Source organism: Bubalus kerabau, chromosome 2, assembly GCF_029407905.1.
Source record: "Bubalus kerabau isolate K-KA32 ecotype Philippines breed swamp buffalo chromosome 2, PCC_UOA_SB_1v2, whole genome shotgun sequence".
Taxonomy (NCBI): Eukaryota; Metazoa; Chordata; class Mammalia; order Artiodactyla; family Bovidae; genus Bubalus; species Bubalus kerabau.
Window position 1 is genome coordinate 117,837,734 of NC_073625.1, and position 22,230 is coordinate 117,859,963.

Sequence of the window (22,230 nt, forward strand, 5' to 3'; positions counted from 1 at the left end):
AGTGGGGATGAGGGAAAAACCTTAATTTCTGCATCTTAGCTCCAGGTCTCACAACATCTCCCACTTGATAACACTACGGGTTGTTTAAGGCTCTTTGCTTCTCCTCCTATTCGTCCAGCCTTTTGGCAGTTCTATGTCAAGGTGAAAGAGAAAAAATAAAGTCTTGGGTCAGATCAACCGGCTGCTTTTTACTGGCTCAGGTTAAAACGTGGTGGAAAAGAAGACTGGACCTGGGCTTCCCTGGTGGCTCAGTGGTAAAGAATCTGCCTGTCAGTGCAGGAGACATGGGTTCAATCCCCAATCCAGGAAGATCCCACATGTTGCGGAGCAACTAAGCCTGTGGGCCACAACTATTGAGCCCATGTGTCACAACTACTGAAGCCCTCACACCATAGAGTCTGTGTTTTGCAACAAGAGAAGCCACCTCAATGAGAAGCCCTCGCACCATAACTAAGAATATCCCTGCTCACCACAACTAGAGAAAAATGCCCGTGAAGCAGTGAAGACCCAGCAAGACAAAAATGCCGCTGCTGCTGCTGCTAAGTCACTTCAGTCGTGTCCGACTCTGTGCGACCCCATGGACTGCAGCCTACCAGGCTCCTCCGTCCATGGGATTTTCCAGGCATAAATAAGGTTAAAAAACTAATAAGACTGGACTTTTCAACTTTAAAAACAAATCCACCTGTTGAGGTCTATGGCAGAAAGGACTGATACCTCCTTAATATCCATTTCTTCCTTCATCCTTAGTCTCTTTAGCTGGGCATGTGGTCAGATATACAGACTATATTTTTTAGCATCCCTTTGTAGCTAGGTGTGGTCACATGACATATTCTGACCAATAAAATGAAAATGAGCAAAAAGTATGTGACTTTCAAAATATGCCCTTTAAAGACAGTAGGAATGCCTATCTCTTTTCTGGTGGTGGGAAAGCCCTGGTGTTTAACCTTATGGCTGGAGCTCAAGTAGACATCTTGAGCCATGAGGAAGAAGGCTTGTGACCACAGCATCTGAAAAGCCTCAAGATTTCTGGCAACTGTCTTAATGATGTGTCCTATTCCACCTAGAAGCGAAGTTCTAACAAGTGAGCAGTCTAGGTCTGAGCTCCCTCAGACATCACATGAACCTACAGAAACAAAGTTTCATTATTATGTCACAGCCCTGTGCTTCCCCAACCACTGGGGAAGCCCAACTTTGAAATCCTTCCACTGAGAAGCCGCAAACAGCTTTTGTTCTGAAAACCTGTACTGTTGGTATAAGCAGGAAAACATCAAAGAGGCTGGCATTTCATTGGTAATATTTAGAAGGTCAGTGTCGCCCCTCAGGAAGGAGATGTGAAGTTCCTATTCTCAAATTCTTATGCCAGAGAGGCTTGTGGATTTACTGCTCATTTGCACAGACATTTTTCTCCCTCTGAACTAAATATCCAGGGGCTTCCCAGGTGGCACAGTTGGTAAAGAATCCGCTTGCCAAAGCAGGAGACACAGGTTTGATCCCTGGGTTGGGAAGATTCCCTCAAGAAGGAAATGGCCACCCACTCCAGCATTCTTACCTGGGAAGTTCCATGGACAGAGGAGCCTGGTGGGGGTTGCAAAGTCAGATACAATTGAACATTCATGCATGCTCTAAATAACCAACCAGCTCCTCAACCAGACTTTGCTGCACAAACTTTTCTTAACCATACATGGGAAGCTTTACCTGCCATGACCTCAGGAGACTGGAAGAACTCATCTGGGTGCACATAGCCTGTCTGTGGAAGGAGACACCACACCAGGCGGAGCAGGCCAAGGCTGCCCCACAGCACCCTGGCTTCCATCCCCATATCAAATTGCTGCAGGGACACTGGGCCAGAGTCTAGAATGACTTCAGCTGCTGCAGATGCTATTCTGGTTCCACAGCTCTACATCTGCAAGGATAACATTTGTTAGTTATTGTAATGTAAATCACACATTCAGTTGTCTGAACAAACTCAAAATGGGTCTACACACAATAAAAATCTTAATAATAATAGCTGCTGTTTACTAAGTGCCTGCTAAATCCAGGAACTTTACATGCATATCTCATTTAATCCTTTCCACAGTCTGAGATGCTGCTGCTGCTGCTAAGTCGCTTCAGTCGTGTCCGACTCTGCGCGACCCCACAGACGGCAGCCCACTAGGCTCCCCCGTCCCGGGGATTCTCCAGGTAAGAACACTGGAGTGGGTTGCCATTTCCTTCTCCAGTGCATTAAAGTGAAAAGTGAAAGAAGTCGCTCAGCCGTGTCCGACTCTTCCTGACCCCATGGACTGCAGCCCACCAGGCTCCTCCGTCCATGGCATTTTCCAGGCAAGAGTACTGGAGTGGGTTGCCATTGCCTTCTCCAATAGTGAGATAGTGAGTCTTATTATCTCCATTTTACATATGGGGAAACTGAGGCCTCTGCTGAGTAACCTGGTTACTTGCTAACCATATTTGTTAAGTGTCTAAATACAATATTTGCAAGTAGGATTAAAATACCTTCCAAATCTGGGTCTCCATCCCCATTCTACTCACCAGCTCCTATTTACAAGCAAGCATGGCAGCCTGGCTCTTAGAGTTCTGAAAACTTAGGAACTTCAATGGATTCCACCCATTTCTCTGCAAAAAATGAACTACATTTGACTTCATTGTCTCCAGTTTACTCCCTCCAAAATTCATACACCTTGGAACCCACCTTTTGGAAGGTGATGGAAACAGCGCTTCCCAAATTTATATGTTGAAATTCTGATGTAATGATGTCAGGAAGTGGGGCCTTCGGAAGCTGCTTAGGTCATTAGGATGGGGCCCTCATGAAGAAGATTAGTGGTCCTATGAGACACCAGGCATTTATAAAAGAGCTCCCTCACTCCTTCCACCACATAGTGAGGATATAGTGGAAGTTGCTGACTGTGAACCGGGAAGAAGGCCCTCATTATGCCAGAACCGTAGTCTCAGACTTTCAGCCTCCAGAACTGTGAGAAATAAGGTTATGTTGTTAATAAGCCGTAAGTGTAGGTTATGCTGTTTATAAGTCTGTGGTATCTTGTTAAACCAACCCAAATGGACTCTTCCTGATGGGGATTCTCACTCCCATGACTCAAAGATCAGTGGGAATCTGAGTTAACTGCACGATGGACCTTTTCATCAACACCAGTGTATCATCACAGGTGAACAGAAAAACAAGTCTGACAATGTGTTTGTTCAGTCAGTTCAGTCGCTCTCTGAGGCCCCCATGGAATGCAGCATGCCAGGCTTCCCTGTCCATCACCAACTCCTAGAGCTTGCTCAAACTTACTTCCAATGAATCGGTGATGCCATCCAACCATCTCATCTTCTGTCATCCCCTTCTCCTCCTGCCTTCAATCTTTCCCAGCATCAGGGTCTTTTCCAAGGAGTCTGTTCTTCGCATCAGGTGGCCTAAGTATTGGAGTTTCAGCTTCAGCATCAGTCCTTTCAATGAATATTCAGGACTGATTTCCTTTAGGATTGACTGGTTTGATCTCCTTGCAGTGCAAAGACTCTCAAGAGTCTTCTCCAACACCACAGTTCAAAAAACATCAATTCTTCGGCACTCAGCTTTCTTTATGGTTCACCTCTCACATCCATACATGACTACTGGAAAAACCATACCTGGTCTGGAAGTTCTTGGTTCATGTACTATTGAAGCCTGGCTTAGAGAATTTTGAGCATTACTTTGCTAGCATGTGAGATGAGTGCAATTGTGCAGTAGTTTGAACATTCTTTGGTATTGCCTTTCTTTGGGATTGGAATGAAAACTGACCTTTTCCAGTTCTGTGGCCACTGCTGAGTATTCCAAATTTGCTGGCATATTGAGTGCAGCACTTTCACAGCATCATCTTTCAGGATTTGAAATAGCTCAACTGGAATGCCATCACCTCCACTAGCTTTGTTGTAGTGATGCTTCCTAAGGCCCACTTTACTTTGCATTCCAGGATGTCTGACTCTAGTTGAGTGATCACACCATCGTGGTGGTTATCTGGGTCAGGAAGATCTTTTTTGTATCATTCTTCTGTGTATTCTTGCCACCTCTTCTTAATATCTTCTGCTTCTGTTAGGTCCATACCATTTCTGCCCTTTATTGTGCCCATCTATGCATGAAATGTTCCCTTGGTATCTCTAATTTTCTTGAAGAGACCTCTAGTTTTTCCCATTCTATTGTTTTTAACTATTTCTTTGCATTGATCTCTGAGGAAGGCTTTCTTATCTTTCCTTGCTATTCTTTGGAACTCTGCATTCAAATTGGTGTATCTTTTTTCTCCTTTGCCTTTAGCTTCTTTTCTTTTCTCAGCTATTTGTAAGGCCTCCTAAGACAACCATTTTGCCCTTTTGCATTTCTTTTTCTTGGGGATGGTTTTGATCACTGTCTCCTGTACAATGTCATGAACCTCTGTCCGTAGTTCTTCAGGCACTCTGTCTGTCAGATCTAATTCCTTGACTCTATTTGTCACTTCTACTGTATAATTGTAAGGGATTTGATTTAGGTCATACCTGAATGGTCTAGTGGTTTTCCCTACTTTCTTCAATTTAAGTCTGAATTTGGCAATAAGGAGTTCATGATCTGAGCCACAGTCAACTCCTGGTCTTGTTTTTGCTGACTGTATAGAGCTTCTCCATCTTTGGCTGCAAAGAATATAATCAATCTGATTTCATTGTTGGCTATCTGGTGATGTCCATGTGTAGTCTTCTTTTGTGTTGTTGAGAGAGGGTGTTTGCTATGATCAGTGCATTCTCTTGGCAAAACTCTATCAGCCTTTGCCCTGCTTCATTTTGTTCCCCAAGGCCAAATTTGCCTGTTACTCCAGGTATCTCTTGACTTCCTACTTTTGCATTCCAGTCCCTTTTAATGAAAAGGACATCTTTTTTGGGTGTTAGTTCTAGAAGGTCTTGTAGGTCTTCATAGAACCATTCAACTTCACCTTCTTCAGCATTACCAGTTGGGGCATAGACTTGGATTACCGTGATATTGAATGGTCTGCCTTGGAAACAAACAGAGATCATTCTGTCATTTTTGAGATTGCATCCAAGTACTACATTTTGGACTCTTTTGTTGACTGTGAGGGCTACTCCATTTCTTCTAAGGGATTCCTGCCCACAGTAGTAGATATAATGGTCATCTGGATTAAATTCGCCCATTCTAGTCCATTTTAGTTCACTGATTCCTAAAGTGTCAATGTTCACTCTTGCCATCTCCTGTTTGACCACGTCTAATTTACCTTGATTCATGGACCTAACATTCCAGGTTCCTGTGCAATATTGTTCTTTACAGCATCAGACTTTACTTCCATCACCAGTCATGTCCATAACTGGGCATTGTTTTCTCTTTGGCTTAGTCTCTTCATTCTTTCTGGAATTATTTCTCCAGTTTGGAAAAATTATCTTCTCCAGTACCATATTGGGTACCTACCAACCTGGGGAGTTCATCTTTCAGTGTCCTATCTTTTTGCCTTTTCATACTGTTCATGGGGTTCTCAAGGTAAGAATACTGAAGTGGTTTGCCATTCCCTTTTCCAGTGGACCACATTTGGGCAGAACTCTCCACCATGACTGGTCTGACTTGAGTGGCCCTACACGGCATGGCTCATAGTTTCATTGAGCTAGACAAGGCTGTGGTCCATGTGATCAGTTTGATTAGTTTTCTGTGATTGTGGTTTTCATTCTGTCTGCCTCCTGAAAGATAAGGATAAGAGGCTTATGGAAGCTTCCTGATGGGTTTTGTTCTGATGGGCGGGGCCATGCTCAGTAAATCTTTAACCCAATTTCCTGTTGATGGGCGGCGCTCTGTTCACCTGAAACCATACATGGTGGGGGTAATGAAGATGATGGTGACCTCCTTCCAAAGGTCCCATGCATGCCCTGCAGCTCTCAGTGACCCAACCCTGCAGCAGGCCACCGCCAACCCACGCCTCTGCCAGAAGCAGAGTGTATCATCACGGGTGAGCAGAAAAACAGGTCTGTTTGTTACGCCTCCAGAAAAACATGGTAACTGCTCCCTGGCTTCGATATTTTAGAGCTTGAACTTAAACAGCTATTGTTCACAAGTGTGATATCAAGTCACAACAGAGGAGACAAGACAAAGTGAAGCAACAGAACAGGAATCTGGCAGATGCTGACCAGGAGCCTCCTGATACTAAAACCTCACAGAGCTTAAAAGATAAGTTTTGGGGCCTCAGCTCAAACTTTACAACTAAATTGTACAGACTGTTTTTCCAGAGCCAGTGAATATCCTGACTTTTAGAGTTTTCAGAGAGAAAAGAAAGTTTAGTCGCTCAGTCATGTCCAACTCTTTGCAACCCCATGGACTGTAGCCTACCAGGCTCCTCTGTCCATGGGATTTTCCAGGCAAGAGTACTGGACTGGGGTGCCATTGCCTTCTCCAGTGGATCTTCCCGACCCAGGGATTGAACACGGGTCTCCCACATTTCAGGCAGATGCTTTACCATCTGAGCCACCAGGGAAGTCAGATATCTTTCAGATAGAAGATGAGGTCAAACTTAGTACTGGGATGTAAAGGTTTAATCAGTATTTTTTTTTTTTTCATTAACAGCCAGTATGATACTGCAGGACAGTGCAGGGACTTGCGGTGGAGACAGGGGTAGGAAAGAAGCACAATGTCCATCACAAAGGACAAACTTTGCAGGCCTGCAGGCCTGGCTAAGATCCCACCTGCTCTTAGGTAGCTTGTTGCCTTGGACAAGCTGCCTATATCCCTAACCTCAGACTCCTCATTGACAAAGTCAGATGATAATATTAAGCTCATAGAGTTGAGGGAGATTTGAGAGCTGATGCATGGTGGTCAGTGGTACAGAATCCACCTGCCAATGCAGGATATGCAAGAGATGCCAGTTCAATCCCTGGGTTGGGAAGATTTCCTTGGAGTTGGAAATGGCAACCCACTCCAGTATTCTTGCCTGGAAAATTCTATGGACAGAGGAGCCTGGCGGGCTACAGTCTGCAGGGCCGCAAAGAGTCCGACATAGCTGAGCATACATGCACGCACGCATGCACGGTGGGCACTTAGCATGCAGACTCCACGTGTGTAAGCGACCGATGGGAGACTGCTAGTACTATTTTCAGTTGAGGCACAAATAACAAAGCTGCTCCAGACACCTAGGTGTTAGTTCACAGTCTACTTAGGAGCTTCTGAAGGTGAAGGGGCCTGGAAAGCCTGAAGAAAGAGGTGAAGTGAAGTGAAGTGAAAGTTGCTCAGTCATTTCCGACTCTTTGCAACCCCATGGACTATACGGTCCATGGAATTCTCCAGGCCAGAATACTGGAGGTGAATTCCCTTCTCCACGGGATCTTCCCAACCCAGGGATCAAACACTGGTCTCTCACATTGCAGGAGGATTCTTTACCAGCTGAGCCACCAGGGAAGCCCCGAAGAAAGAGGTAGACCACTGCAGATTGATAGGTGGCAGGTTTAAGAAGCAAGGGAACCTACTTACCAGGCTTGTCTTGGGTGGCTGCAGGATAACAGACCTCCACACACCGCCTGCCAGAATCCTAAAGTTTACATAGAGGACTGAACTGGGCTCCGTTATGTACACTGTCCAGACGGTCTCAGCACCACAGGACTATCAGAGTTCTGTTCTTGGGCAGTTTCTGGCGTGAGGAAGGCAAGCAGAACACACATTCCAAGGATGGGGAGGGGGTTAGGGGCCTCCAGTGGCCAGAGTCCAGCTCATGGGTCACATGCTGTCCTCGGTCTCCTCCAGCACTTCTACTGACTACTAAAATAAACAGGATTTGCTTTAGTCCAATTGTCAAGATACATTTTGCATGGGTTTGGAGCTTTTCTCTAAGTAAAGAACTTTTACCGCATGATTAGATTAAAATACCAAATCCATTACGCTGACTGGGAGCACAGAAACCAGCCTGCCCTGCTCTGCTGTGAGTAGTTACAGAACAAGCCTGGGTCCTGAGTCTGTTCTGTTTTCCTTCTGCAGCGACAGGAAATTGATCCTGTTTAATGCTCACCATCTATTCCCCCTTCCGGATAATAGCACTTAGAATTCACATTCAGAACTTGCACTCCTCACCCTCTATCACCTATTTTCAGCTATGTGGCTTGGGATTTAATTCCATCCCCAAACCCAGGTATAGATCCTGAAAGGTTTAAGTCAAATAACATTTGCCATCCCACTGCCCACATTGATTGGTTCAGGGTGGAGCACATGACACACCGGTCTGATCAGAGGGACTTGGAAAAGTACTGGTAAAGGTGAGTCATGGCCCTTCTTGCCTCTGCCTGGCTTGGTGGGGTGAGGCTGCAGGGGTGGGAGGGACGTCATTCCTTTGCTGGTGAAAAGTGTGTCCTCTGCCCCTCCTGGGGCTGGGGAGCAGGTCTTGCACAGTGATTCCACTCTGACATTAAATTATATATTCACTGGCTGGCTGTCTGCTCAACTGGGAAAATTGTGCAGCCTTTGGTGTAGAGTACACCTCCCTGTGGGTTACACTTGGTACACGACCTTTAGGGTCGTGCTGGGACTTGCCTGAGTCTAATGATAGATCTAGAAGTGAAGGGAGTGGTGGGGGAGGGTCCTGAGGAGGAACAGCACTGTCTTGTAAAGCAGCTGCTTCAGGGAGGCCATTACAGTTTTCAATGCAGAGTTAGTCCCCTCAGATGCATTCGTGCTGGTCAAATAGTCTCATCAGAATTCAGGGACTCCACATCCCCATCTCTGTCAGGGTCTTCCAATTTGTTCTCATTCCAACAGTATCCCATCTCTTCCCAGTCAATGCCCTCCTTTTAACAGTAGATACCATTGAGACCGGGAATTTAATTTGCCTTGTAACTCAGCCACTCACTGGGTGAGATACTGGATTTGTTTTTCAGCAAGTTTGGGGGTCATTTTATGAGGATCTTGAGCTGGGCATTTGAAGTCATGAGCTCATCCTTTTCTTTTCCCATTTTGTCCAGCAGTTAGGAACTACCAGGCACTCTCATTATTACTATTTAGTTTAACTAAAATGTTTGAACATCACTCAAAACCTTGCCTGGAGTATCCAACAGCAATATTTTTCATGTTTCTAATATCATCCCTCCATGGACTACCAGTACCCTCTTTACCTTAGTGCCTTGAACTCTAATCAGACTACAGATCCAGTTCCAGAAAATCCAGGATATGTTCAGAGAATTCATCCTTAAGATTCTGTTCCTCTAGGGTAATTTCCTGTTGGAAACTAAATCCCACATGCTGCAATTCAGAGTTCACATCCCGGTATCCAGTCCCATCACTTCATGGCAAATAGATGGGGAAACAATGGAAACAGTGACAGACTTTATTGTCTTGGGCCCCAACATCACTGTGGATGGTGACTGCAGCCATGAAATTAAAAGATGCTTGCTGTTTGAAAGAAAGGCTACGACAAACCTAGACAACATATTAAAAAGCAGAGACATTACTTTACCGACAAAGCTCTGCATAGTCAAAGCTATGGTTTTTTTCCAGTAGTCATGTATGAATGTGAGAGTTGGACCATAAAGAAGGCTGAGCACCAAAGAATTGATGCTTTGAACTGTGGTGTTGGAGAAGACTCTTGTGAGTCCCTTGGACTGCAAGGAGATCAAACCAGTCAATCCTAAAGGAAATCAACCCTGAATATTCATTGGAAGGTCTAATGCTGAAGGTGAAGCTCCAATACTTTGGCAACCTGATGTAAAGAACTGACTCATTTGAAAAGACCCTGATGCTGGGGAAAGATTGAAGGCAGGAGGAAACGGGGACGACAGAGGATGAGATGGTTGGATGGCATCACTGACTCATTGGACATGAGTTTGAGCAAGCTCTGGGAGTTGGTGATGGACAAGGAAGCCTGGCATGCTGCAGTCCATGGGGGTCACAAAGAGTTGGACATGACTGAGTGACTGAACTGAACTGAAAAGATCCCCTCTGCCACAACTAAGACCCAATGTAGCCAAATAAATAAATTAAAAAAAAAAAATTCTATTCCTCCAGAACCACCTCCAGTACCAAAATCCAAAAGTCAAGGGTCAACCAGAGAAAGAGAATCAGTAGGAGACCAGTTTTAAGATTTATTGCAATGAACTGGCTTATGCATTTGTGGGGCTGGCTAGGCAAGTCTGAAATCTGTAGGGCAGGCCATTAGGAAAGGCAGGCTGCAACTTTTGGGCAGAAGTTGAAGCTGCAGTCCACTGTGGAGAGTTTCTTCTTACTCAGAAAAACCTTGGTTCTGCTCTGAAGAACTTTCAACTGATTGCATCAGGTCTATTCAGATTATTATTGGAATAATCCCCCTTACTTGGGCTTCCCTGGTGGCTCAGATGGTAAAGCATCTGCCTGCAATGAGGGAGACCAGGGTTCAATTCCTGGGTTGGGAAGATCCTCTGGAGAAGGAAATGGCAATCCACTTCAGCACTCTTGCCTGGAAAATCCCATGGACAGAGGAGTCTGATAGGCTGCAGTCCATGGGGTCGCAAAGAGTCGGACACAACTGAGCGACTTCACTTTCACTTTCACTTCACTTTCCCCCTTACTTAAAATCAACTGTTTGTGGGCTTTTATGCATCTACCAAATACCTTCACAGCAACACTTAGTATTTGATTGAATAACTGGGAACTCTAGCCAAGTGGACACAAAAAAACTGACCATCACACTGTAAATAATTCAGTGTTTATAACTGTGTTTGAATTTTAGATTAATGGGGTAATTCATTATGTAACTCCTTGATAACTTGCTTTTTTTATTCAACATTTGATAATGGTATTTACCAGGTTGTTCTCTGAAGCTGCAGTTCCTTTCATTGCTATATGAATTCCACTGGTGAATATACTAAAGCTTACTTACCCTTCTACTGTTATTTACCAGCTAGGTTATTGCCAGGGGTTTACAAGCTTTTTCTTTTTTATTCTTAATAACACTGCTATAAGATTCTTATTCAAGAGTTCTCTGAAGTACATACCTAGAATTGGAATCTCTGAGTCATAGGGTATGCATACTTTATCTTTAAAAATATTTCTCAGTTTTAATTTCTAATATGGTAAATAGCAATAGTTACACCTCACATAAAAAGCTCTTTGGGGGTCCTCAGTATTTTTTAATACAATCATGATACTAAAATGTTTAAGATCAACTAGATGAGGGGCTAAATCTCCACTTTAAAAGAAAAGGTCAAATTTCATTATCATAAGAAAATAAGAAGGATAAATTTTATATTAAAATGAAGATGTTGTAGTTAAAGGAAGAAAGAATTCAGAAAAGAAAGAATATTTTCAGTAAGATTAAGAAAAACATAATGTTTTAGGCAAAAGATATATATGGGTATGCACACTTTTAGCTTCATCAAACAAGGCTGTTTCCCAAAGGTCACTACTGCTTAGCAGATAGTGGAGAGCCCCTGTTTCATATGCTCGTTTATATTTTGTATTGTCTGATGTTTGATTTTGTGAATCTTGTAGGTATTAGCATGTATTTCCCTGATTACTAACCTTTTCTTTTTTGGTACACAGGATCTTAGTTCCCTGACCAGGGATCGAGCATGTGCCCGCTGCAGTGGGAAAGCAGAGTCCTCATCACCAGGCCACGAGGCAAGTCCTCAACACCTTTTCAAATGTTTGTGAAAGGGCGTTCCTTCTGTGGAATTCCTTTTGAACCATTGGCTGTCTTCTTCTTACCATGTATAGGAATTCTTTATATATTTTTTTATATTTATTGCATGACAAGTATCCTTTTCTGGTTGTGCTATTCCTAATATTGATTATCTGTTTTTTATCTCTTAATCATTTTCACCAGAATTTTGTCAATGTTATGAATATTTTTGAAAAATCAACTTCTGGCTTGTTCATCTTTTTAAAATTAATTTTTTCTTATATTTAGTTTTATCTCCCTTTTACTTTTTGGGGTATTATTTTGATATGGACACTTAGCTCATTAATTTTGAGACTTTTGAGCTCATTCATTTTTGAGCTTATTTTCTTATGAGAAATATTTATGGTTATACATTTTCTCTGAATACTATATTAACTGCATCCCACATGTTTTCTTATATAATATTTTCATCCGCTTTTGATTCTAAATATTTTCTAATTCCATTGTAATTTCTTCTTCAACTAATGGTTTATGGTTGAAGCATTTGTGTTTTTGATTAAGATTTTATTTTTATTTTATAATATTTATTTATTTAGGTGCACTGGGTCTTAGTTGCGGCATGCGGGATCTTTAGTTATGGTATGTGAGGTCTAGCTCCATGACCAGGGATTGAACTTGGGCCCTCTGCATTGGGACCACAGAGTCTTAGCCACTGGATCACCAGAGAAATCCCCAAACTGAACTCTGGCCACTTAGTATCAAAAGTGGCTGTAGGCAGCAGGCCTTCATGAAAGAGAATATTTATACGCTGAAAGAAAACAGTCACAGGTCGGTTAGGCCGGGGCTGTGTGGGCACTGCTTGTGCCTTCCTGGGGCCAGGGACGTATTCTCCTGGGCTGTGGCTCTGAGAAGTGCACCCTCCCCTTGTGCTTATCCCGAGACCACCCAGAGCTTCTTGGCCAATGACCAGCTCTGCCACACCAGTGAAACTCCATCCCACACTCACCTGCTTTTCCCCCTTGACCACGTGTCCCATCACTGTGCTTTCATCTGCTGTCTCTGTGTTGGAAGAGCTCTGGTCCCTAGGCTCCACCTTGCAATCTGGTCCACTCTGTGGGGAAAGAGAACAGTCAAATTGTCCAGATGTATGCGGCCTTCCTTCCCCCAAGAACTAAAGCAGATAGAGAAAAGAAAAAAGAAGAGAAAATAACTACCAGTCTATCTTCTTTGTCTAGGGAAAAAAAAAAAAATCAAGAATGAGGACAAAACAAAGGTATTTTCAGGTAAACCAAAACTGAAAGACCTTCACAAGAAGATCCTAGGACATTTGAAAGGAGATATATATATACACAGAGAAGGCAATGGCACCCCACTCCAGTACTCTTGCCTGGAAAATCCCATGGATGGAGGAGCCAGGTAGGCTGCAGTCCATGGGGTCACTTAAGAGTTGGGCACGACTGAGCGACTTCACTTTCACTTTTCACTTTCATGCATTGGAGAAGGAAATGGCAACCCACTCCAGTGTTCTTGCCTGGAGAATCCCTGGGACAGAGGAGACTAGTGAGCTGCTGTCTATGGGGTTGCACAAAGTCGGACACGACTGAAGCGGCTTAGCAGCAGCAGCAGCAGCATACATATATACACACATGTAGACGTATACACAAATATATATCCGGCAGAAGGAAAAATGACTTCAGAGGAGAGATCTGAGATGGAAGTAGGAGTTGGGCCTTAGATGGGAGACATCCAGAAGGTAGAATCGAGTGGAGGCCATCCTCCTGCTGCGTTGCTTTCTTCTGGTGGTAAGGTCAAGGAGGCGGGTAAGTTTTCTCAATCAGTGCTCCAGTTTCACTCACCAGCTTCGTTAGGGTGCTGACAGGGAGCAAAGATCTTTGGGTTATGAGGTCACAACCACATTGCTGATTCCGAGGTCACAAGTAATACGTTGTGTTTCTTTAAAAAAAATAATTTATTGGAGTATAGTTGATTTACAATGTTGTGTTTGCTCTGTGTTCTTGAACTTAATCATTGCAGGAGTGGCTTCCTGTGTCCCACCCTCCTGACAGGGGACAAAGGTAGTAGCTCCAACAATGGGTCAGTTTTGCAGCTTCTAGGAGACGTTCCTGGAGGGTCAGCTTGAGCCTGCCCATCCAGCACCTCTGAAGTTTTCATAAGCAACTGTTTTCCTATATGAAACTCCTTGGGGATTAAAAAGTACATGATTGTTGGAGAATATCAACAAAAACCCTGACTCAAAACGGTGTAAACAATTTATCACATCACATAACAAGACGAGCAGAGTTTGCTGCTGCCAAGGTTCCTTTGGGCTTCTTGGTGATCTTTGTGATTCTGCCTTTCTTATTATTAGACATCATCCTCACGCGGGCAGCAAGACGGCTGGTGCCCTTCCAGCCATCCCATCTAAACAAGACAATGTGGAGAAGAGTCTGTGTTTTTTATGCATGTCTTTTTTTGTTGTTGCTTCTTTTAAAATAGTTTTATTGACATATAACTAACATGCATACAATTCATTTAATGTATATAGTTCGGTGATTTTAGTATATTCACAGATATGTGTAATCATTATCATCATCTTCAGAATATTTACCTCCAAGAAGAAACCTCATATCCCATTCCCCTGCTTACCACCCCAGCCCTAAGCCCCGACTAATCTATTTTCTGTCTCTATAGGTTTCGTGTTCTGGACTTTCATATGAATGGAGTCATATAGTATGTGGTCTTTGGTGGCTGGCTTCTCTCACTTAGAATGTTTCCAAGGTTCATCCATGTTGTAGCAGGTATCATTACTGATTTCCTTTTTTATGCTGCTGCTGCTGCTAAGTCGCTTCAGTCGTGTCCGACTCTGTGCGACCCCATAGACAGCAGCCCACCAGGCTCCCCCGTCCTTGGGACTCTCCAGGCAAGAACACTGGAGTGGGTTGCCATTTCCTTCCCCAAATAGCCAAGTGCTATTCCATTCTATGGCTATACCACATTTGTGTATCCATTCATCTGTTGATGAATATCTGAGTTGAACTTCTAGATATCATGAATGCTGCTGCTATAAGCACTTGCCTAGAAGGTTCTGTGTGGAAACACAGTTTCATTTCCCTTGGCATATGTCTAAGAGTGGAACTGCTGGGTCACATGGTAACTTTGTGTTTAGTCATTTGACAGCCAGCCAGGTTCTTTTCCAAGTGCTTCCCACCATCAGTACGGACTCTGAATTTCCCAAATCATGACCAACATTTGTTGCTATCTGGCTTTTTAAATTCTAGTCATCCTAGTGGATGTGAACTGGTATTTATTATGGTTTTGATTTGCATGTACATCTCTTTAAATCAAAGGAATCATTTCTAGATGTCCCCCACCTGACTTTTCACTAAGTCCCATTGGCCAGAAGGGTATCAGATACACCTTCCTAAACCAATCAGTGGCAAGGGAAATGGGATTTCCATTGAGGACCCATTTCCTGGTTTGAAGTTGGGGCACTTGGCTGCCACCTTTAAGGCACACAGACATCCAGAGAAGAGGGTTTACCCTAACAACATCAGGTTCTATTAGAAGGAGGAAGTGAGACAGAGGATTGGCTGTGTAGCTACGTCATGTGTGTGGCTTCTATGACACCAGGCTCTGATCGATGGCTTTCCTTCTTTTCCTCTGACCATTTCTTCTTAGGCGCCTTCTTCCTCTGTCCACTACTGTCCACGAAGTACTTCCTCCTCATCATCCACACTCTTTGGGGCATATCATTTATTTTCATGATTTCCATTTCCTTTTGATGACTTCAGAAATTGTTTTTCCTGAGATTCAGATTTACTAATAATAAATAAAAATAATAATAGAGTTGCCATTTTAAGATACTTATGCTCCAGGCAGGGGCTTCCCTGGTAGCTCAGCTGGTAAAGAATCTGCAATGCAGGAGACCCTGGTTCAATTCCTGGGTTTGGAAGATCCACTGGAGAAGGAATAGGCTACCCACTCCAGTATTCTTGGGCTTTCCTGGTGGTTCAGCTGGTAAAGAATCCACCTGCAATGTGGAAAACCTGCGTTCGATCTCTGAGTTGGGAAGATCCTCTGGAGAAGGGAATGGCTACCCACTCCAGTATTCTGACCTGGAGAATTACATGGACTATTCCATGGGGTCACAAAGAGTCAGACTGAGCGACTTTCATGCTCTGGGCACAGTACGTTATCTCATTTTACTCTCATCACAACCCTAAAATTCTATTCTTATCCCTATCTTACAGATGAAAGAATAGGTTTAGAGAGATTAAGTTTTTTTACTCAAAGCAACCAACTGAGTAGACTGATGCAAGTAGGAGTTGGACCCAGTCTGACTCCAGAAATCTAATCCACTTCCTGTTAGGCTTCTGCACTTCCCTCAAACACAGGGCAGCCAAAAAGAACATATCATTTCCCAATGACTTGCCCTACTGCCAGCCCCCCTGCCCCGCCCCCGTGTTCCCTGCAGCAGAGAGGGAACTAGTTTATCCAGGTATTGAGTCCAGAGACCCAAGGGTCATCTTCCATCTTAAAAACGAATCATTTTCTATGTGTGCATAATAAAATATTGAGAAGCAAGATTGTCTAAAGTAGGCCACACTAATTTCTCTGCTTTTCCTCTCCCACCTGAACCCACACTCCTAACTGCACCCAGAGAGCATCCGTTACTCTCCTGTATAAAACCTCTGAAGGGGGGTGGGGGGGTCAGGCCCTCACCACCCTCAGGACCAAGTCCACATTGCTGATTATGACTTCCAAGGCTCTCCAAGGTCCTCAGCAATCTCTCCAGCCTCCACTCTCACCTCTTTGTGTACAGAGCTCGGTGCTCCAGAAACATGACGTTTTTCTGTAGTCTCCTCCTCTGTTCTTTGCTCACATTGCTTCCTTTGCAGGATACCCTTAAAATATGGAGGTTAAGACAAGCTTTGGCACTGAACCGACCTAGTTCCAAATTCTTGCTCTGTCATGGTGAAAGAGCACTTAGTCTCTCAACTCCAATGTATTATTTATCTGTAAAATGAGTATAACCCTACTCAGGGCTGTCGTGAAGATGGATTAAACAAACTGTCTGGACCCCCTGAGAAGCTCTCCCTAGCCCATTTCTGCAACATCCTGGGGCAGGCCTTGCACTGTGCTGTCTCATTGCTTCTCTGTCCTGTCTGAGGTCCCCCAGATCTGGGATCCATTCGGATTCATCTCAGCCCCTTGAGTCCACCTGGATAAGACCACTGCGGGGCTAGGGTCAAGGATAGATCTCCCTGGAGCGGAGGGCAACATCGCAGGGCATTGAACTTAACAAGTGTGGGAGTTCTTTAGGAGACAATCGCTGCTCATCCAGCGGCTGGCTCCCGGGGCTGAGACCACGCTGGAGGAGGGCAACAGCACCAGGGGGCGGAGCCAACAGCATGGGGCATGGCAACTACCCACCTAAACCCAATCAGTATGCAAGCCTGTTTATGCTAGTAAGCACCCTGAGCTGCCCAGCGGGGTTCCAAATCCTGCAAATCCCACAGCCCGCCCGTGTCTCTGCGAGGACAGGGAACAAGAGGGATTGGAATAAAGGCCAGGGCCGCGGAGATTCGACTGCAGAGCAGGGAGCGGGTCCTGATATCCATAGTCAGGGGTAGCCAGCGCGCGTGTGCACAGTGGGGGGGTGGGGGGGGGGGGATGTCTGAGTGCAGGCAGCAGGGAGAGACCATTTTAGTGGCAGGGGTACAAAGAAGCAGAAACCACTGCGCCGGGCGCGGGGTGGGTAGGGGTGAGTGGGAAGGTGGCTGGGGAAGAAAGCACCACAGGGAGGCTAGAGCACAGGACGGTTGGGCAGAGAGACTCGTCTTTCTCGCTGAGTCCAGAGGCCTGGGGCTGGATCTCGGTGCCCTACCTTTCAGTATGCGCAGCATCTTGCTCTGGGGACGCAGCTGTGAAGGAGCATGGCCCAGAATGGCAGCCATCGCATGTTATCTTCCAACTTAAACTTCTTCCTGACAAAACTGCCAGATTGTTGCTTACAGGAAAGGGCAGCAAGCTGAAGGTTCAGCCCTCTCCGGATCTGGATCCGTATCCGGATCCCGTATTAGGAGCAGGTTTTAAATACTGCGTGGAAGGAAATGTTGGAGAAGGGGGCCCCTGCTCAACAGACAGATAAGAGTCTTCTCTGGCTCGAAACTGGCCAGGACCATGTCCCTCTAGGGCAAGGTCTTGTTCCAAACTCCAGTGTCCATCCCAAGTTCAGAGAGTGAGGGTGGCTTTCCTGAGTCCATTTTCCTGTTTGGTGCTGCATTTCATCCTCACCTGGACCCAGAGGGCCCCAGTAACCCCTGCAGAGCGCTCTTTCCTGGGAGCATGCCAGTCTGACCCTGGTGCCTTCTTCTCTGGCTGCCCAGATGGCCCCACATTTATCCTTTGTTTAACAGAGAAGGCAGCACGCAGCATTAAACACACATAAGAGAGAGTAGACAAGAGGAAGGTAGTTCTACCAACTCATAACATCATGTAACCATCCCTGACCTTGCAGTTCCCACCTGCAAAATGAGAACTTGGCTCTGTAGCAGGGAGTTTTCAGGTGTTCATAATTTCAACAGGGGTTCTCAGTTTTCTGAGGGGAAGGTGTCTGGGAAGAAGGTCTGGTGAGGGATGTCCTCCTTAAGGAAAACTGTCCTTGTCTATTGTGCGGCCCACGCAGAGGCCTGACAGTCACTGACCAGAGTGCCGCAGGGTCTCCTGCAGCAGGGCTCTTTTCTGTATTCCCATGTGACTCCTGGTCAGGGAGGCCATCCCCTCACCCTTGGAAAGGATAGGCCTGGCCCAAAGTGCACCCCATGAGACCAGAAATAGTTATTCTTCTCTGGCAAATGAAGACCTATCTGTGCAGCATTTTACACTGCCTTTTGATTTCATCTTCACAGGGACCCTGGGAGGTAGCATTATATCCCCATTTTATAGATGGGGAAAGTGAGGCTCAGTAAAGTTACAGAACCCCCCAGCAGCAGAGTAGTAGGAAAGGATTTAAGTCTAGGCCTCTATCTGGGTTCAGAGCTAGAGCTCCATAGTGGAGGATATCCCCGGCCTCCCTTCCCCGTCCTGAGAAAACCTCACGGCGGGCTTCCTGTCTCTAGGCTGGGGCAGGTCAGTGCTCAGAGCCAGTGGATTCCAGTTTGGAGAAATTTGCCCCTAAAACCGTGGAGGCCGTAGCTCCTTAGCCGGCCTCCCGAGTCCCCTAGCTTCTGCTGGTCTCGGGGCAGCTAGCAAAGATAGAAATGGAAACAGTCACCTTCCTCCCTGACCTTCCCTCCTTCTTCCTTGATCCCCATCAACTCTTCCAGAGCCGCTCGGGCGACTCACCGAGCGCGCGCTGCTCCCGGCTGCACCTGCCCAGCTGGCGGCCTCCGGCCCGGCCCGCGAGAGCCCCACGGGTAGGGGGTGGGTCGGGAGCCGCCCGGACTAAAGGGCGGCGTGTCCTCAGCGAAGCGGAACTAGGCAAACCAGGCAGTGCGCCAGGCGGGGCGGAGGTGTGGTGGAGGGGGCTGGAGACCCGCACAACCAGGGCGGGGTAGCCCCAGGGCTGGGGGAGGGTCCCCGGTGGCCCTTGGGCACTTGGGCAGTGGCTGGTCTCCCCCTCCCCGCTTTTCAGCTCATCCCCTTAGCAGCCCCCTCCTTGGCGACGCCTGGAGATCCGCCTATTTAGCAACAGGGACAATTAAGCAGAACAGTTTTAGGCCATGCTTCTTTGTCATTCCAAAGGGCGATCTCTGAGTTCTCTGTGGGTGGGGCTTGCTACTGCTCGGACGACCCACTCCACCAGCAGAGCAGGTCGGGGAAGACAGGCGCGGCGGCGAAGCTCCGCCAGCCGGGTTGGGCAGCGGCGCAGGAGACGCAGGGTGTATTTCACCCAGACGCAGCTTCTTGGCAGCCACTGCCGCGGCGTCCTGCACCCTGAAAACAGGCCAGGGGCGGGTGCCGCTTCCGCCCTCTACATTCCGCAGGTGGGGGACAGGTCACTGGCCCAGGGCTGCCCGACAGCCAGGGCCGGAGGAGGTCACTGTGTGCCCTGGAGCTCAGGCTCCCTTCCCCCAAGGTGAGACCCGCCGGGCCTGCCGCTCTCGGTCCCTCCGCGGGGTGAGCGACCCCAACTTATGGGCTCCAGGACTGAGCTCAGTGCGCCACTGGGCACCTTGTCACCTCCGGGGTCCCTCTGGGTCCCTGCCCACGCCCGGGGCTGTGGACGGAGCGCGGTCGCTGGTAACTACTGCCCCCTAGCGGGAGAGTGTTGCATGAAGCCTCTTGAGAGGCTGTCCTGGCTTGGAGGATAGACGCCCACCCTCTGTGCCCAGTCAAAGGTTTTTTGGAAGGTCTTGAGCAGAATCCTTTCACCTGTATTCCCTTTCATGCTTCGCAGCAGCCGTCACATTAAAAAACAACAACAAAAAACCCTACCTACTTTATTGAGATATTATTTGCATATAGTAAATACCAGATATTTTAAGTACTGAATACAGTATAGACAAGGGCTCATTTTCTCCACTCTGGCCTAGATGGAAGGTGCTGTTTGCCCTTCCCCTGGGCCCCCTGGCTCCCTGAGATCTTAATCTCTCTAGTTGCCAGGGCAGTGCTCTGGCACTCTTCAGTTTCCTGTCTAATGGAAGTCTTTCCTGCTTTAGTCTACATTGTCAATCAAAGTAATACATGCACACAGCTAAAAATGTTCAGGTGCGTATACATGAAAAACAGCAGCCTGGTATGTAAGCCTTTTCTTAGCCTGAAGACGTAACCTAGTAATCCTGAGGCCTTCTCATCTCTGCTCAGAGCCCTCTTCTGGTCCTCTAGTCCCGTTGCTCTTCCTCTGTGCCCCCTCCTTGATTTTCTTCCTCCCCGTCAACATCTGAAATCAGGACTAGACTCTCTAGGAAACTGGAAGACAGTGTTGGAAATGACTTCAGTTCCTCCTCTCTCTGCCCTGGGCCCACTTGGAATGGGACAAAGGTCTCAGGCGGTGCAGGCTCAGGAACAGCTGAAGTCCTGGCTCACGTCCTCTGTGGTTTTCCCAGATCACAAACCACAGGTCAGTTATGGCGACAGTGCTTCCCTTCTGATCCGGGGGCTGGAAGGAGCTGGGCTGCGGAGTCAGCACCTGGGTAATGACCTGGCTCTGCCAACAACTAGATAGATGTGTGATCCTGAGCAGGCTGATTCCTTTGTCTGTGCTCCAGCTCCTCCAGCTGTAAAATGACACTGTCACCTCTAGAAAGCCACAAAGCTCTAATGTCTTGGAAGTAAGTCACCTGAAATAGCCCTGGCCCTCTTCTGCCAGGAAGGCTCTGACCAATGTCCCATGGCCTGGCTATCGCAATGCCCTCCCAACTCTCTGTTCCCAGTCAGCTCAGGAGCCTTGGTGGTGGTGGGGTGTCCTGCCTGCTTTACCATTCCTTCAGTTCAGTTCAGTCACGTCCGACTCCTTGCGACCGCATGAATCGCAGCACGCCTCCCTGTCCATCACCATCTCCCAGAGTTGACTCAAACTCACATCCATCGAGATGGTGATGCCATCCAGCCATCTCATCCTCTGTTGTACCATTTCCTTAGCCTCCTTAACAAAGCAGCTTTTCCTCTTGGCCCCCCAGGCCAAGGATGGGAGGAAGCAGCCGTAACATTATCATCATGGTATTTGGACCTTGCCATTTGATTCAAAGGACACTTTTAGCCCAAAGGAAGATTTGAATTAAAACACTTAATCCAAGTTACACAAATCCTGAATAAATTTTAGACAGAATTTTCCAGAGTGAACTTCACTAATCCAACAATTACTTGATCAATTTTTTAAGAAAGTATACAGTTTTTTAAAATTTTTAATAAATTTTTAATAAAATTTGTAAAAAAAAAAAAAACTATTGATTTAATGGCCTACCTTAATGATTCTACTAACATCTTCTGCTCCTGTATGACAGTAAGTGCTCAGACATCGAGTGTGTTCACCTGGTTCAGCCTCTGCTGGGACCTATGAGAGTTCTGATCTCGAGCGTGGAAACCTCATCTCCCTAAAGCAGGAAGGGAAACCAGTGGATGTGAGGAGTATGACCTAGGTCTGCCTCCCTCAGCTGTGTGATCCTACATTACTTACTTAAATCCCCTAAGCCTCATGTTTCTCACCTATAAAATGGGGGTAGTAATACCTGCCTGCCTACCTCAGAAGTAGGCATATACTTCTGTAGTATATAAAAATCAGTAATTGTTACCATGAAACACAACAGCATTAAATAATATTACTTGTTTAGAGCTCTAATCCCCAGGATGTAATGAAAGCTCCAGAAATGTTATTTTGTATCACCACCGTCATGTTTAATGAAACAAGCACCATTTTCTTGCTCTGGCCACTGGGTGGCACCACAGATTTGGTTCTGTGACTATTTTGGACATAACAGTACTGTTTTTTGAAGGTCAAAAAAAGCGGATTGTTGACAGTTTTGTATGGTTCTACCCAAATTTTGAGGTGTCGCCTGCCTTGGACTGTTTCCTTTGGCTTTGTCTCAGCAAACTCTGCCACAGTCCAGGGACTCACCAGCTGAAGCATTTATGAAGCCTGGGGTCTGTATGACCCTGACAGCCCAGGCTGCTACATTATATCCAGTGGGCCCCCCAGAGTTGACACCAGAGACTTAGGGGA

At 46.2% G+C, this 22,230-nt stretch overlaps 1 protein-coding gene across 14 annotated transcripts in view; it reads right to left on the reverse strand.

Annotated features, from left to right (window-relative positions):
* Positions 1-22,230, reverse strand: part of PIGZ (phosphatidylinositol glycan anchor biosynthesis class Z) — a 57,305-nt gene that overhangs the window by 2,597 nt on the left and 32,478 nt on the right. For 2 of the 14 annotated variants that reach the window (XM_055568583.1, XM_055568574.1), the window contains 3 exons: positions 12,574-12,678; positions 7,460-7,744; positions 1,696-1,903 (listed from right to left, as the gene is read on the reverse strand). In XM_055568583.1, coding sequence (XP_055424558.1) covers positions 1,696-1,819 — 124 coding nt within the window. In that variant the 5' untranslated portion in view covers positions 1,820-1,903; positions 7,460-7,744; positions 12,574-12,678. Of the gene's footprint in view, positions 1-1,695; positions 1,904-2,529; positions 2,614-2,689; positions 2,967-7,459; positions 7,745-7,991; positions 8,116-12,573; positions 12,679-15,169; positions 15,598-16,375; positions 16,472-17,454; positions 18,788-18,843; positions 19,229-21,474; positions 21,605-22,230 lie in introns of those variants that run through there. The other 12 variants (XM_055568576.1, XM_055568575.1, XM_055568577.1 and 9 more) reach the window with 12 other exon arrangements.